Raw genomic sequence first — 15,734 nt, forward strand, 5'->3', positions numbered from 1 at the left:
GGGCCACCCATGTTTTCAGAGGGGGTGCTCCAAAGTCAATAGGGAGATTAGTGCGGCAGGCATTGAGCCGGCACAGAGCTGTGCTAATTGAGCGACCGGTCATGGCAACAGCTTAAATCAATAGAACCAACTCGGATTTATTCAATATGCACCCAAAATGAAAGAGAAACTTTATAGTGGTTTATGCAGCAGTTAAATAAATGATTAGCCTTGCACCCCATCAAATTGTGTAGGTTTTATGGTTGAAAATATAATATTTAAAGACAGGCATAAATAGAAAAAAATAGAAAAAATAAAGAAATTAGTAAAACTCTGCTGCAATTTTTTATAAATTTATAAATTTCCTGACAGCTTATATTCATAAAACCAACTAGGATTTAACCACCAATCTATAAAGATAAGTCTTTTAAAAATCAAATATCAGTAACGAAAGCTATGGGCTTAGAAGTGCTGGTTGAAATAACAACTCTAAATAACCTTTTTAAAAACACGAAAAGGGGTTATATGATTAGAATATTGCATAAATAACTCTGCTTAAGATTTAAAGCAAGTAAAGAAAATACATTTAAAAATTCTTGTTTGTTTACTAATCATTTCTTTATTTATATTCCAGTTGTTTGGTATAATTTACAATATGTTTGGTTCCATAAATTCTATTCCTACAAAATGCCCAGTCCTAGACCTGGCTTCCTGCCGCGATTACCACCTCCTCCTCCTCCGCCAAGGTTCCCCAATCCCAGGGTGTTGCCCACTCCGCCCAAAGTCTGACCCAATCCACCGCCCAGTTGCCCCAGAAGATTACCCAATCCCGCACAACTGGTAGAACTCAACGGAGACAGTGAGGCACCCAAAACGGACAATTCACAGAAGCGGAAGTCATTGGAGGTCTCCAGCTTGGTATCGATCTTAATGAAAGGCGTGGCTTTGCCAGTGACACTCTGGAAAAGTGATGAACCTTTGCTACCCTCGACTTTGTCTCTATTGGCGAATTTTACCAAAAGATCGATGAGGTTATTGCGAACTTTAATATCCTCGGCATCTGTCAATCGTGTTTCCTCCAAGGGATTACCGAAAATATCATTTGCATCGAACATATAGCCAATCTCATCGCCATGACCCACTGTTTCTGGTTTATCGTTAGCTGTTTCTGAGACAATTGGTAGACCTCTCAAAAAATTGATACCCTTCGATTTGGTGCCATTATACTCGAAGCTGTACATAAAAGCTGGAGCTATTTTAGACCAAACTTGGGTGGTCAGAACAGCTGGTAGATTGAATAAAACATCAGTTGTGGACTCCACTACTTTGGACAAAACTTGATCCACATTTAGCGCCTGGGGAACTTTCCAAACATCTTGAAGCGTAGGAGTTAGTACACTCGTTAAGCCTGGTAACTCCGGTTTGGCAATCTGTCCTGTTAACTTATCGATTTTCAGGAAGGCAGTTAACTTGTTCAGCGAATCACTGAGGGATCCCAAGAACTTTTCCGCCGATCCAAAGACCTTTTCTATATTTTCCACCGTCACAGAGTTGGCCGTCTCGTGTTTGGCAACACCCGTTAGCAGGGGAATTCCCGAGAAATTGCTACTCTTCAGCTGCTGCTCAGGCTCTCCAACTATCAAACTGGGCAATGCTCTGCCATCATCCTCGCTTTCGATGTGAGGTTGGAAGCCCACATTTCCAGTCAGTCCTTTGACCAAAGCACGTCCTGCCAAACGCTCAGTTTGCACTTTATCATCGTTCTTGATGATCTCCTCGGCACTTTTCTGAAAGGTGTACAAAAATAGCATTAGTTTGTACTCTATAAATAAAATCTTTTAAAATTCGGATGCGTTTTTAAATGATCGTTAGTTTTCTGAAAGATATATGTTTTATTAAAATTAACATACTACTCACCCCCCTCATGCAGTTGACGATCTCGAGTTCATTTCCCGTGGGACAGCCATTGATTTTGGCCACCTCCTGGACACTCTGAACGGGTTCCTTGTCCATGGCATATTGGGATAGGGCTGTTCCGGACATGGCCACCACTCCGTGGACATCGCCGGCACTCTTGGCCGTCTGGGACATGGAAAGATACATGGCACTGGCTGCTCCCGATCCGTGACCAATGGCCTGAACCTGTTTGGGGTTGCCTCCGAAGTACTGGATGTAATCAGTGACCCAGCGGAGGGCAGCGGCCAGGTCAAACATGGCCAGATTTCCATCGAACTGCTTGGTTCCATCGCCCATGATGCCCAACGAACCCAGTCGGTATTGTGGGGCCACTACAATGGCGCCCCTTTGGGCCATGGGTGTGGCATCGTACTGGTTAGCCGAGCCATATCGATAGCCACCCGGATGGATCCAAACGAAAACCGGAAGCCCCGTACTTTCATCCGGCATTTGTGGCGTGTAGACATTCAGTAGCAAACAGTCCTCATCGCCAATAATTCGCTGCGGAAACTGGGGATGCGGTTGTATGCAAGGTGGTCCATGTTTTGTGGCATTGAAGTCACCACCCAATCTTTTATACACCGGTCTGGAGTATCTTAAAGGTCCCAGAGGAGGTTCAGCATAGTGCATTCCAAGGAAACTGTATATGCCGGTATTGGGATTTCGAATACCCTCCACTCGAGCATCGCGATTGAAGAGACGGGCGAAAATCACAGGATCATCAACTGGCGGAGCCTTCGATTGCTTGCCACCCACTATGCGTTTCACTCGAACATGCGATTCTCCACTCGAATTGCAACTCACGAAGGTCACCATCAAGAGTAGCAACCAAAAGTTCCGCTTCAGCTGCTTTTGCATTTCGCTACGTTCGATTGTCAACTGAGAACTGAGCACCAAATGGCATTATAATCCGCAAAACCCCGGCTCAAAAGTTGCTCAGCTTGGCGATAAACAAGTGGAATAAAATAAGCGAATAAGTGAACACGAAAAAAATCATCACAAATGATAATACTATATAAACAAAAAACAAAACGAGAAGCGAAAACTTAAACTTTTGCGGCCGCCTTGTTTGCGTGCCTCCAGTACGATATTGGATAAGACCATATTTGGGGCAGAGCTTCACTGTTTCTCCGGCATTCTAATCACGTACTCCACGCCAGTTGAAGTTCACTGAGTCACTGGCAATCTGAAATTAGCTGGCGGATTTTCGGATAACTTTTCAGCAAGCAAACATTCAGTAAAGCCGCAGGCAACAAGCTTCGAATTATAAGGGTTCAAGGACAGTGCTTGCGGTATAAAAATCATTTAAATTATATATAAGTGTGATGCTTATTTATACTTTTTTATAATAAAAAAACCACTTAAAATAATTTAAATCTTAGAAATATAATTTTATTAGCCAAAATAAGTGAAAGTAAGAACTTAAAATATACTTAGATAAACTTAAATACTAACTAACTTGCTTCATTTATCGTTTATCATTACATTCATAACTCTTCAATATAAATATGAAAATTGAAACAAACAAAGACATCTGCCTATTTTCTTTGAATCCAAAAACCCGTTTTGCAATTAAAATGTTATTTCCCCTTTGAAACTGTTCAACATCACTCGTAACATATGTGATTATTTCTGAGATTGATGTCTCTGCTCATCACTTGATTTGAATGCAGGCAATTAAATCGGAGACAATTTTTTGCATTACGTTATTATTTCATTGGCTACGTGAGATTTCTAGCCTATAATCAGCCTCTCAATAAAACTGGTCAGTTGGGTTTTTCCCATCACATTGTTGATGTTTCTGATGTTGCTGCTGTTCGCTGAAATTCAGTTGCCTGAACAAAATAATAATGAGAACTTAAAGCCCACAGCGGTCATTGTCTGTAAATGTAGTTGGTAAGTTGGGGAGGCTAGAGGCGCAAAATGAATCCGTAGTGCCATATTTTACAGCTGTGCGGCATTATCTTTTCCCCAGATGAATTATATTCTTCAGCATATTTACAGGCCGGATGCTGGCAAATATCATGGTGCAAACGCAAGTTTAGAATTCAAGTTCCCTGACCCGTTCCCATGTGAAAAGACTTGGGTTTTGACCGGGGACTAGACCGAGAAACGACGGAGTGGCACGCGTTGCACAACTGGCAGTACTCTGCCACATGAATCTCAATGCTGTTGCCCAGCCAGTCGACCACGTACGGCAGCTGATTTGTACCAGTCTCGGTTCCAGCCTGTTCCCCTCATTATAACACTAAAAAAATTCATTTTAAAGTTTAAGCACATATTCAGATTACTATAACCCCAAAAGGTAAAAAGTTGTAGTTAAGTTTTATATAAAGAACAACACACAATAAAGAATACCTAACTAGTTGAAAAATTTAAATGTTTTATTACTTTTAATTTGTTGTTTTTATTTAACCAGATTTGGTTATGACAAATTTGGTTATTACATATTTAACGTACTCTTTTACTTTAGCTAAAAATTCTTTTTTATTGTAATTGTTATTATAAACATTAAATAACATCTAATTGGTGTAAAGCTGGAAGATTTTAAAAGTGAAAACACTGTAAGCTAATTAAGAAAGCTTGGCGTTTATAAAATATACTTAACCCTATTAACACAATGTATTTTTGAGAGGCAAATTAAGCCCAGTGTAATTATAAATCCACAAATTTCTCCACGTGTAATTCCAAACGCTTTTGGCTCTTTCATGTGTTGCAGACAATGGCCAAATGACATTTAAAGTTACGACAATATAATTAAGTATACTACTGGGAGTTGACGCCATCCGAAGGCGAAGGAGGAGCAAAAGCGTAAGATACAGAAACTTGGGCCAGCAGCCTTTGACCAAGGAATAATTATATATGTATGAGGAGTGGCAGCTCCAGGACCTTCTCATCCTTGCCTTTTTGCCTGATTGCCTCGAGATGAGGCGTGCAACACTCTTGCAGCACGCAAAGTTTGGATCCCAGACCCACTTTTCCAGACTCACTCGGCCAACTCACTTGGCACGCCTCGGCATTTAACGAGATTAATCTTTTTTGCCCGACTATCTCAATCCAAACTGTCCCTGCCAGAGAGAAGTCCTTAAAAAGTTATTAATCTTCGGGCTATCGAGTAAATATTTTGCTTTTAATTGAGTTTAAAATGCACCATCAAAGTGATTTGCATAAAAGTTGGCATTGTTCAGGAGGCAATCTAAGAAGGGTTTGATTCACTGCCGGCATTTTAAACTATACTATACACACAATGTAAGACAAAGCCCGGAAATATAAAAGTCAATTATTTTATGCTAGATTGGATTTTAATATCATTTTTGGATAGACATGACCTCACACTCTGCTCAAGCGAATGTTTTCAGATGAAAATTTAAAACAATATCCCTATTTTAATTGGCAAAGTTAAAGAATAAATATAAGTTTTGTGTTGTTAAAATCCGTAAATAATATAACAGGCAAATGCAGGCAAATTTAACATTTTGTTTACATATATTATTACTAAGTAATCAATTTTAACTAACGAATGGCAAAGTAAAAGCTTATAAGTAAAGTAACTTTCCTTAATATTAAATTGTTAACTTATGCCATTAAGTTTTTCGAAATTTTATGAACTATTTCCATTATTTGACTGTAACTACAGAACTACTCTGCAGCTGAAATTCATTTAAAGTTGTCTACTCCATGCACCAGTTTAGTTCTTTGATATTTCATATTAATTAATATCAAACATTTCATTTCATCATTACTCTTCGGTGCTCGAAGCTTGAATTAATTATCATGCTTATCATTTATCCAACAAACACACTTTTCCAGCCTAATTTATCTTTATTTTTTTCGTTTCTTTATGTTGGTGTGCCACACGCAACGCACTAGGATTTTTCCAGCTGTCCTGTATTTTCCCCCCACATTTCCTTGGCTTGCGTGTGCCACGCCCATAAGTGCGTGGGAGGCGTTTGTGGAAATTAGAGGCAGCTTCCCAGCTGCTGCTGATGCGATTTTGATGTGCAAAATATTAATTATAAAACAATAATTGAATTGTGCTCTTGCTCTTGGCAGTTGAGTGAGCGTCGAAAGGTGAGCGATTTTCCTCGCCCCAAAAAAAAGAAAATCGACCTCACGCACACGCTAAAAGTTCATTATGCTAGACCAATTTTTCTTTGCCATCTGTTGGCATTTTGTTGGAGGAAAACAAATTAGTTTGCCATGATTGCAGTTTAATAGGATAACACAAAAGTTTCATAAGTGGAATTTATCAGGTGGCTAAGCGGGTTGTCGTTTGCGAAAAAATAAATTAATTACTTTGAGAATTGTTTAACATTTATTTCAGAAAATTGGATTCTTCTTGTGAAGATATAAAGTACATATTAAGGAATTTTCCTGTATTAAATCCATCGATTCCATACAAAACCATCAAAAAATCTATATTTAAAGAAGTTATATAATAAATAGTGTTACATTTTCCTTAATTAAATCCATCGATGTCCTACAAAACCATTAAAAAACTGTACCATTAAACGCCTCACAACTTTCCCCATTTGAATTTACATTTTTTGTAAGCTGCGTACAATCTTTATATTATTTTCAGACCATGCAGCTGGCATGTTTTCGTCCCCAGTCAACTATAAAAGGGCACAAGAGCGTAAATAATGCAACGAAAAAGTATATGTACATAATAATAAATAAATATGAACATATTGCATCAAATGGACGACCCATTCCGCTTGAAAAAGAAAACAATATACGAATGTGAGGCCACGGGATACAACAACAAAATGAGAAGAATCGAAAACAAAACGAAGTTAAACCCAATACATTAATGGTATTTGCATTTGTACTGATTTTATTTGGTTTTTATTGAATTGATAAAATCACAACGAACAGGAGAAACTCGTCCTTGCTCTCGTCCTGTTTTTCCCCCTCTTTTTTCCGACCCCCATTTTCCACCCCCCAACTGCCAATTTGATATTCCGATTGCAATTTATGTGCGCCCCCAAACACTCACACTTTTGTATGATTACACACACACTCACACACTTGTAAGCCTGTAAGCTTGTGCGTGTGTGTGTTTCTGTGTGGGGAAGCTTCACTGTGATTCTTTTTCGCCCCCTCTCGCCATCAGTTGAAGCTTTGTGTTTAAACATCTGCAATATGCTGCGTGTTCCGGGTAGCTGAAATGGCATGGAATGGGTCGAAAATGTTTTGGGATCAGACTGCAGTCGGTTCTTGAGAGAAGGATGGGTTTTTTTTTTTTTTTGGGGCAACTCCTGACGATTGCTGGGCGTTCGTGTGTGGGCCACTCCGGACTTTCAGTTGTATCTGTATTTAAGATGAAGTCGTGATTTCATTTAAAATAACACCCTTTTTCAGAATTTATTAATTAGCAAACTGAAATGAAAATGGCATAAATTAAATTAAATATAGGTTTTTTTTTCTACTTTCAAAAATGTTTGGAATTAAGAATTTTAATAATTAATAATCAAGTATTCAACTATTTTAATTCGGAGCGTTTTGAACAAATATTTAGAGAAACTGATTTGTCATAAAACAAAAATAATTTACAAGTTATCGTCCACTTACTAAAAGTTCTTCAAACATGATGTCCTAAAAAAACAGCGAAAGTTAAATTTCTTATTTTTAAAAGAATTATTTTTAATTGAAATAAATCAATATGGGGTAGCTTTATAAATTTAATACAAAAAAGATTACACAAGATTAAAAAAAAATTATTCCTTTTGATGAAGCAAAAAATGTTTTTAAAATATGTTTAATATTTGGAATGCTTAATTTGATCTAGTTTCTCACGCTGCAATCGCCAGAATGCTGGTTCCATATGTAAACAAGTGTTTATTTGGCACCACAAATGCGTTTCCTCTTTGGCGGCTGGTTTGGTGGGTCCAGTGGGTGCTTCAGTGGGTGGTTCAGTAGATGGTTAAGTTGGGTTTTCGGGTTGGTTTGGCTCGGTTTGGTTTGGTTTGGTTGGGCTGCGTTGCGTTGCGTTTCGTTTGGTTGGATTTCGTTTGGTCTGTGGCAGCAACGTCAGCGGCGCTGCGGTTGTCGCTTAATGGAATTCCGTTCTTGCATTAAATGTGACACACAGAGGGAAGCTGCCAATCGGAATGCCACCCAATAGCCCGATATGTCCTTTGCCACCCAAAAACACAGCCCAATAGACAGTGACAGTTGCCGTTAGCAGTCACAGTTCACTGTAACGAGTTGTCCTGCGGTTTGGCTTGTTTAAGTGTTAAATTAACGTTTTAACAGTTTCGATTATTCCGCCAGTTAATTTTTAATGTTTTCCGTTTTCCGCCCGCCGAAACCGAACAAAAACTTGGCCATCAGCAGGATACATGTCCTGTTATGTCCTTGGGCCTTGTGCATTTCCATTAGTTTAATTAAAATTTTATTTCTCATCGTGTTTGTGTGTGTGTGTTCGTTTGGTTGTATGTCCTTGGACGTTTTCTTTGCAGTTTCCTTTTCAAATTGAACCGCAAAACTTTTTGGGGGGCAGGACAAAGGATTATTCCATTGGTCGAGTCCTGCGAGCTGCACTCTCGAGTTCTGGCCGCAAAACTTTTGCTTTTCCCGCACGCATTCATTTCAATTTGCCTTTGTTTCTGCCCATCTTGGACCAGCTTCCTTCCGGCAGCCAAAGCGTGTCCTTCTGGCCATTGACAGGCCTTCAAACCACACACCCACACACACACACACATCCAACGCTTCCTTCTCGCATATCCTTTTGTGGCTAGTTTTGTAAGCACCCGGACACACAGGGACAAAACTAAAAATAAATGTTGCTCGAACGCATGGCCACAAAAATTATTGCGGTTTCCACATCGAACAGCGAACGGGAGTTTTGGCGAAAGTCCTTGCAAAAGGACATTAAACAATGATGTTAGCCCTGGCCAAACATGGCAGTGGCAATGGGAAAGCAAAAGATCGGATGGGGAGAATTATCGCATTGGAACTAAGGTTCGCCGTCCATTAAGCCGCATAAAACTTTGATAAGCCAAACGGGTTCCAAGTCCTCCAAGTTTGGTGATAAAATATATTATTTTTACAAAGAAAATATAGATTTTAATTTAAGAATGTATGTATAAGACACACGTAAGTTATTAAATAATACGTAAGTCTTTGAAAAATATAATGTAAACGCTTTGGCTGTTTTTAGACTTGTATGTTTAATTTTTTATGTTAATGTCTTAAACAGAAATTTCCTAATTCAACAAGATAAATTAAATCTAAATTAAATCACTTTTCATTACTTATTTTTCCTCCACCCAGCTAATTCTAAATCAGTTCTTCGCCACACCATTTACTATATCGCTCTCATCACAATCTGTCCCTTATCCATTTTCACAGGACATTATCGTTAAGGACACAGCTGACCCACTCTAGATAAATGATTCCGATGATGAAATCTGAACGTGCTTACCTACCCGCATCACCAGCCTAATTAACTCATTAGACAATGTCAAGAAATAACCAAAAAAAAATTCTGATCCTTGAGGAAAAAAAACAGCTTGGATTAGGGTAAAAATGTTAAATGGGCAACATTTACACATTCGTTGCCAGTGTCCGAACCCAATTTGTTGACAAACAAATTACACGAAGGATTTTCAGCAAATTACGCGCAATTTTTCTACACTTTTCTTTCAAATCGAGGCAAACAAAGGAGATGTGTACATACATATGTCCTGTGAAGTTTAATTTAATCAAAGGCCAAACAAGGGGCAGCATCCAAACCATCAAAAAAGGGGCTTCAACCAGCACAAATCAATCTCGTCGTTGCAGGCAAGATATATCCCTCGAAAAAAGGACGGTGGGCGTCCCCCAACAGGAATTGATTAAAGCGAAAAGGGGGTGATGTCCTGCAGTGTCCTTTTTTTGCCATTCCGCTCCTGATTGTCTGACCGTAACTTGTTTGCTCGCCTTTAATTTCATTTGCGCGCAAGGCATCTCCCAAAAGTCCTTCGTCTTCTTCGATTCTCTCGACTTCAATCCCCTTTTGTCCTGTTTAAGGACCTCGCCCGTTTTTGTACCATTTCTGGTCCGCCTTTCATTTACATGCTCGAATTGTCATTGTAGCGTTTAGCAATTTTATTGTCCTGTAGTGGGTGGCTTTCTGTCTGGTCTCCCTTCTTTTTGTCCTGTGATTTATGCGCATATGCTAAGCATAGTCTGGGGGTTTTTTACCCCCAAACACCCAGCGAACTTTGACCCTGGGCCAAGGGTTGCCCAGATAAGAAGGATTCTTTTCTTTTGATTTGGCAAGGGTTTGACGCCTTGGCAAAAAGAGAAATGGAACTTTAATTTGCCACAGCCGATTGAATTAGGCAAGGATGGCATTGGGACAAAATGTATATCGTGGGGAAGGAACTTACAGATGGGTCCTGTTTAAATGGGAAAGCTGGGAATAGTGATCATATATCTTTAATCTGCTTTGAAAGTGTTTTACATGTTTTCAATAAGAAAGGCCATTAGTTAATTTGGAAATTTTTATAGATTTGTCAAAGAGAAGAAGGCAGTAAGGTAACTTTACTCTTGATTTACTCTTTACTCATAATTTTCTTGTCAAAAATAATGGTAATATATATACAAAATTATTATATCAATAATTTTTAAAATAGCTTTTAAAGCACATACTATTTATTTAAAATGATTGTGCTAAGAAATCTACTTAACCTTAGACTTTAAGTTTAAATTTGGATCTAGAATTGTATGATCTTTAATTGCTAGATAATTTTAAAACAATATCGACAAGCTTGTGGTTTTATACCTGTAAATATTTCTATAGATTTTACATAATATATATATAAATATAGTCTTCCCTTAAAATTTAAATTTAAATAGGATTCTAGAATTTATTTGGAAAATTGCATTATCTATATTGGCCGGATTTTGAACAATCCAAATTTTCAAGCTGTGACTGTATTAATATTTTTTTTATTTTTTCTCAGCTGCTTTTCTATTCCTATTTTGGATTAAAAATATGTTTTCTTTCTGCTAGTCTCGAGCTCATGAAATAAATTGAACTTTCATTTGTATTTTTTTTATCGGCTGCCATATTTTATGTATCTGAATTAGGTATTTTTTGCTCAGCCGCTTAAAATCCCCTGCCATTTGAAGTTTTTTCAAACACTCCCCAGAGCAGGACAATCAAGCGGAACTCGAACAGGACCCACAAGTCAGAGTGTGGGATGGATTTGTGGGATATGGGGGGGTTTTCGGATGCACATGCAGAGATAACTTAGCTCCACACACATTAACCATATCTATTAAAATGGGGAGTGAGACGCCGGCGACAGGCGACAATGGGCGACCCTTCAGACAGCGGATAATAAATGGCGTCGCGACAGTTTCCTTCCCTTTAAAATACACCACAAAATAAGGAAAAAAAAGAAACAGAAGAACTTACCGTATCCGGAGCTAAGAAAGGTTCGTGTCTAGTTCTCGGGGGAGTGGCGAAAATAGCACCTGGGTCCACTCTCAAAGCGGGCACGCCACATAAATTCCAATGGTTCGCTTGCTTTCGGGCTTACAAGTTTGGCAAATTTGTGAGAATTACTTTTTGTTTATTGTGCTGAAAGCAGACGGGAAAGCGCTAAGCTAAGAGAGCTAAGGCCAAGGAAATGGAGAGTCCTGCAGAAGGACTACTGAACCCCAACCTCCTTCACATTGGCCATTAACATTGAGTTGTTCTCGTTGAGGTTTTTCTTTTCATTTTTTTTATACCCTTGCAAAGGGTATTGTAATTTATACTTCATTGCTGTATTCAGTTATTTTCAATATAAAAATATTAACATTTTTAATAAATATGAATTTTTTGTTTTTATCTTACAGCTGCGGTTTTATTTCATAAAAATCCGACAACAATCTATTGAAAAATTCCTCAAAAAACCAACATAGCTCCTTTGTTCTTAGCAAATACACCTAAAAATCGAAGAATATCCGTTTCAAAGAATATATATTATTTTTGTAATATCACCTAGGGTTTTTAGACTTCGGCTTGCTAAATTTTGCTCCCCTTCTTGTTTTTATGTTGCCTCTGCCCTTGTTGTTTTAATAATTTGTTCCTTAAAGCTCCACCTACACATGCTTCGTAAATATCCTTGTGCGTTGTCCTTGTTCCTGTTTTTTTTTTGGGAGAACAATTGTTGTTTTCACACCATAATCATAAAAGGTACAAGCATAATTATTATTTTTATGTCCCTGCCACTTATTGTAAAGCAGCAAATTGCCTGACCACACATAAAATGCCACCCTCCAAAGGATCCTACGTGGGAGTTGTCCTTTATGATGAGTCCAGAGTCCTTTGCCGGAAAACCGAGAGTCTGGGAGTCTGGAAAAGTGGGAGGGGGTGTGGCAAGTTGGCTGGGAAAAATTGTAATTTTGGTCCTGTCCTCGCTGGCTAACTAATGTCCTCGCCTGGCGCTTCCTTTTCTCTCAGTTAGTGAATATTTATGATTGCCAGTTGCAGCGGAAGCGGAAGAATACAAGAGCAGCTAGGAAACTCTTTTCTTTTCTTTGTTTCATTTTCTTTAGGCTTTATTTTCGGCCAGTTCTTAGTTCTCCTGAAAGGTTTATGGCACAACTAAATTATAAAAGATATGAATGAGGCAACTATGCTGGCGCTTTAATTTGCCATGAGAAAACTTATGGTACCTATGAAGTTTCAGGTCCAAAATTTCATTTAAACAATAATGTGAAAAAATTAGATCTTAGTCATTAAAACTTCTTTACAAAAATCTTTAAAATCAAAAACTAAATTGATCAAATGTTTTTTAAGTTTCTTCTTTGGTATGCCTAAAAAATATACTTACTTTAAATTTTGTTTTGTTTATTTCAGAATGGTTTTATTCTCCTACCTAGTAATATAATTTAAAAGCAATCTCTTTTTTAGAAATCAAACTTAGCCATAAATAACCCCTCAATGAAATATCGATAGCATTGCTTAAAATTCAGTTTCCACTTCAAGAATAAATAAACTGCGCACTCGTTTCTCGCCACCAACCCCAAAAACCCATCAAGACTATAACTTCACCCCACTCGGGGGCTTAGGAAATCATTCAATTGTGCAGGTAAATGGACTGCAAGCGACAGTCCAAGACCTCCGACCTCTCGTCAGACCCATAAAAAAGGGTTAAAAGTCCAGAAATGTTTCACATACAATTGCACAAACATCGCAGCCAACAAAAAAAAAATGTTCCCCCTCAATGGAAGGGAAAAAAGAAAGTTGGCCCAAAAAAAAAGCGAAAGAAAGAAAGCAAAAAAGGTTGCCGCGTCGTGGTCAGACTTAATCACTTTTATCCGGACAGGCCTTCGATGATTCGTAATCCTTTTAAATGCCCCTCTCGGGCAGATTTATTAGCTGCACGTGATAGTGTTCTCCTTCGCAAAAAAAAATGGGCAACAAAAATCATCAAAGCTCTCTTTTAATGCTAATTTATGGACGAGCTGAGTTCGCATGAGGAACGCAACTTATTCATGAGCTGCCTGAAATATGCTTCCATGTATATGTGTACGTTTATAAATGTATTTTTCCTTCTGGTGCATTTTGCAAATCGTTGGGGGAATTATAAACTTTCGCTGGGGTATGGGCAGCGTCAGCGGAAAAACCATTTTAATTAGTAAATATCCTCGACCGCCATACGTTTACGTATACGTAATATTTATTTTGGCACCGGGTAAAATTTGATCAGAACTAGGATTTGCTGTTGCTCGAAATGAAATTAAAATAATGGGAAGAGAAAATGTACAGCTGTACCTTTAACAAAAAGATTTTTTTTAATTTTTATTATTTCTCCCTCCATTTTATTGGCAAGCCAGCGAAATGAATTAAGTATCGTTTTTGAATCGGTTAGTTTACTGACATATTCTTTTTATATCCTTTTTTTAAAACTTTGAATATTATTTGTCACTTTGTTAGTCAAAGTGAAATTATATATACATATAATAATAGATTAATATATTAAAATCAGAAATATTAAAGTGAAATTATATATACATACAATAATAGATTAATAGATTAAAATCAGAAATATTATACCCGAATCTTAAATATTTGTACCTTTTCTTTTTACTTTAAAGTCGGAAAATTACCAATATACTATGTTACAATTAAAAATCTCATAATTTATTAATCAAAATGTCATAATTTTTTTTTTGGTCTTTTACCAAAACAGCAACTAAAAATATATGTTACTTAAAAAATAAATTTAAACTTAATCAAATTTCTTGCAATAAAATATCTGGAAGTACTTTAAAAGTATTTTCCAAAATCTCATTAAACCTTTCTGAATTTGAATAGATAAAAAATAGTGAGATGGAAAAAATTCGGCAAAATTATGGCAAAACTTTTCGAACAGTTTTGAACAATAAAAAGCAAATGGTGCAGGGATAGAACTTGCCACCAAGCTGCCACGCCCACCGTCAGTTAGTCCGCCTCTCATTTTGTATACGGAGGGAACCGCACATTAGTAGTTAGTGCAAGCAGGCGGTGTTCTAACTTTTGAATAAATACAATAAGTGGCGGAGGGGGCAGAGGTTCTCCCTGGGCGCCACTTTAGACAATGAAGCGTATAATGCTAAATATCGCTCTGGCAACCGCATCCAGCTGTCGTTTACCCCCCTGAATAAAAACCCCTCCAACGTCCTTCGTCCTTTTCGTCCTGCGAACGTTTATGGTGTCTCTTCCAGCAACTATGCTGAATAATTTTGTACGCTGCGCGGTTTGGCAACAATTGCTTTCATTATGGTACATTTTTTGTTCGACTGGAGATGGGCAATTGGGAGAATGGAAAGTTTTGGGGACTGAAAAGTGTTTGGCTCCACCTTGGGAAACCCCTTGATGTTGTTACATCTACTCCTGCTGCTGCGGTTGTTTGTGTATTTTGTATTTTGTATCCTGCGGCCGCAGATACATTATCCAAAATTTGCATAAAATAAATAAATTAAATATGCCAGACATGCGGTGCGCCGTTGGTCGCCAGGAACAGTCAGAGCTATTGGCCTGGCCAAGTACACTGAGACATATAAGGGTTGTATAAGTTTAACTAGTCAAAATTAAATTATTTACATTTTAAAATATGTCGGTTTTCAGTGTCCTTTTATAATTAGCAACATATAACAATAGTGCCAATTTATTATTATTATTATAATTATTTTTGTGATTTTCCCCAGTGTCGTCGATCGTGCTCCATTCCTTCACTTTGGCCATTCAAAGTTTTCATTTTATTATCACGCTGAACTAGATAGCGGGTGGCGAAATGGGTGGTGTCCCAAAAGGGGCTTCATTTTAGGGGGGTGTGGCCAAGGATATACCGGGGGGCGAAGGACATACTAGCCCATCGAACAGCTGCAGCATTTTTGAAGTTGTCCAGGAGTGGCGGGAGATGCTCGGGATGTGGCAAAAAGGCAGCCAGGATGCGCTACGTTGCGTTTGCTTGCCATGCTCCGTTGCGTGATTTTTGTCCACCCTCTTGTGCTTATGCCTTCTTCCACCCAACTCCCACATTTCTGTATACCAACCCACCCACACTGGTAAATAAAATCATAGTAAGTTTCAAGTATTTCATACTGAAATAAATTTGTATTATTTTTTTTTTTAGATTAATAACAATAATATTTTTTGATTTTAAAATAAGATTTAAATAAAATGTAATTAAAGCAAATAGGACAGACATTAAAACAAGCTATTAATATATTGTATTTTCGCTTTGTCTTTCACCCATTGCGGTTTTTAGATTACACAATTGAAACATTAAATTTTGTTTACTGTAAAAAAAAAATATCTGATATTTCAT

General features: G+C 37.8%; 1 protein-coding gene across 1 annotated transcript; it reads right to left on the reverse strand.

Moving 5' to 3' along the window:
- Positions 1 to 572: 572 nt before the first annotated feature.
- Positions 573 to 2,837, reverse strand: LOC128263089 (carboxylesterase 1E). The gene is made up of 2 exons (XM_052997785.1): positions 1,897 to 2,837; positions 573 to 1,766 (listed from the first exon to the last, which is right to left on the reverse strand). Exons 1-2 carry the CDS (start codon positions 2,791 to 2,793, stop codon positions 660 to 662), a joined length of 2,004 nt encoding a protein of 667 aa, XP_052853745.1. The 5' UTR covers positions 2,794 to 2,837; the 3' UTR covers positions 573 to 659.
- Positions 2,838 to 15,734: the final 12,897 nt, after the last annotated feature.

This window comes from Drosophila gunungcola, unplaced genomic scaffold, assembly GCF_025200985.1.
Source record: "Drosophila gunungcola strain Sukarami unplaced genomic scaffold, Dgunungcola_SK_2 000001F, whole genome shotgun sequence".
In the NCBI taxonomy this organism is placed as follows: domain Eukaryota; kingdom Metazoa; phylum Arthropoda; class Insecta; order Diptera; family Drosophilidae; genus Drosophila; species Drosophila gunungcola.

What these genes read in the sequence shown, in the direction of transcription:
- LOC128263089 (XM_052997785.1), bottom strand. Translation starts at nt 2,793, where the DNA reads ATGCAAAAGCAGCTGAAGCGGAACTTTTGGTTGCTACTCTTGATGGTG. An exon ending in TCGTCAACTGCATGAGGGGG is followed by an intron (nt 1,767 to 1,896) that starts GTGAGTAGTATG and finishes TACACCTTTCAG; the next exon opens with AAAAGTGCCGAGGAGATCAT.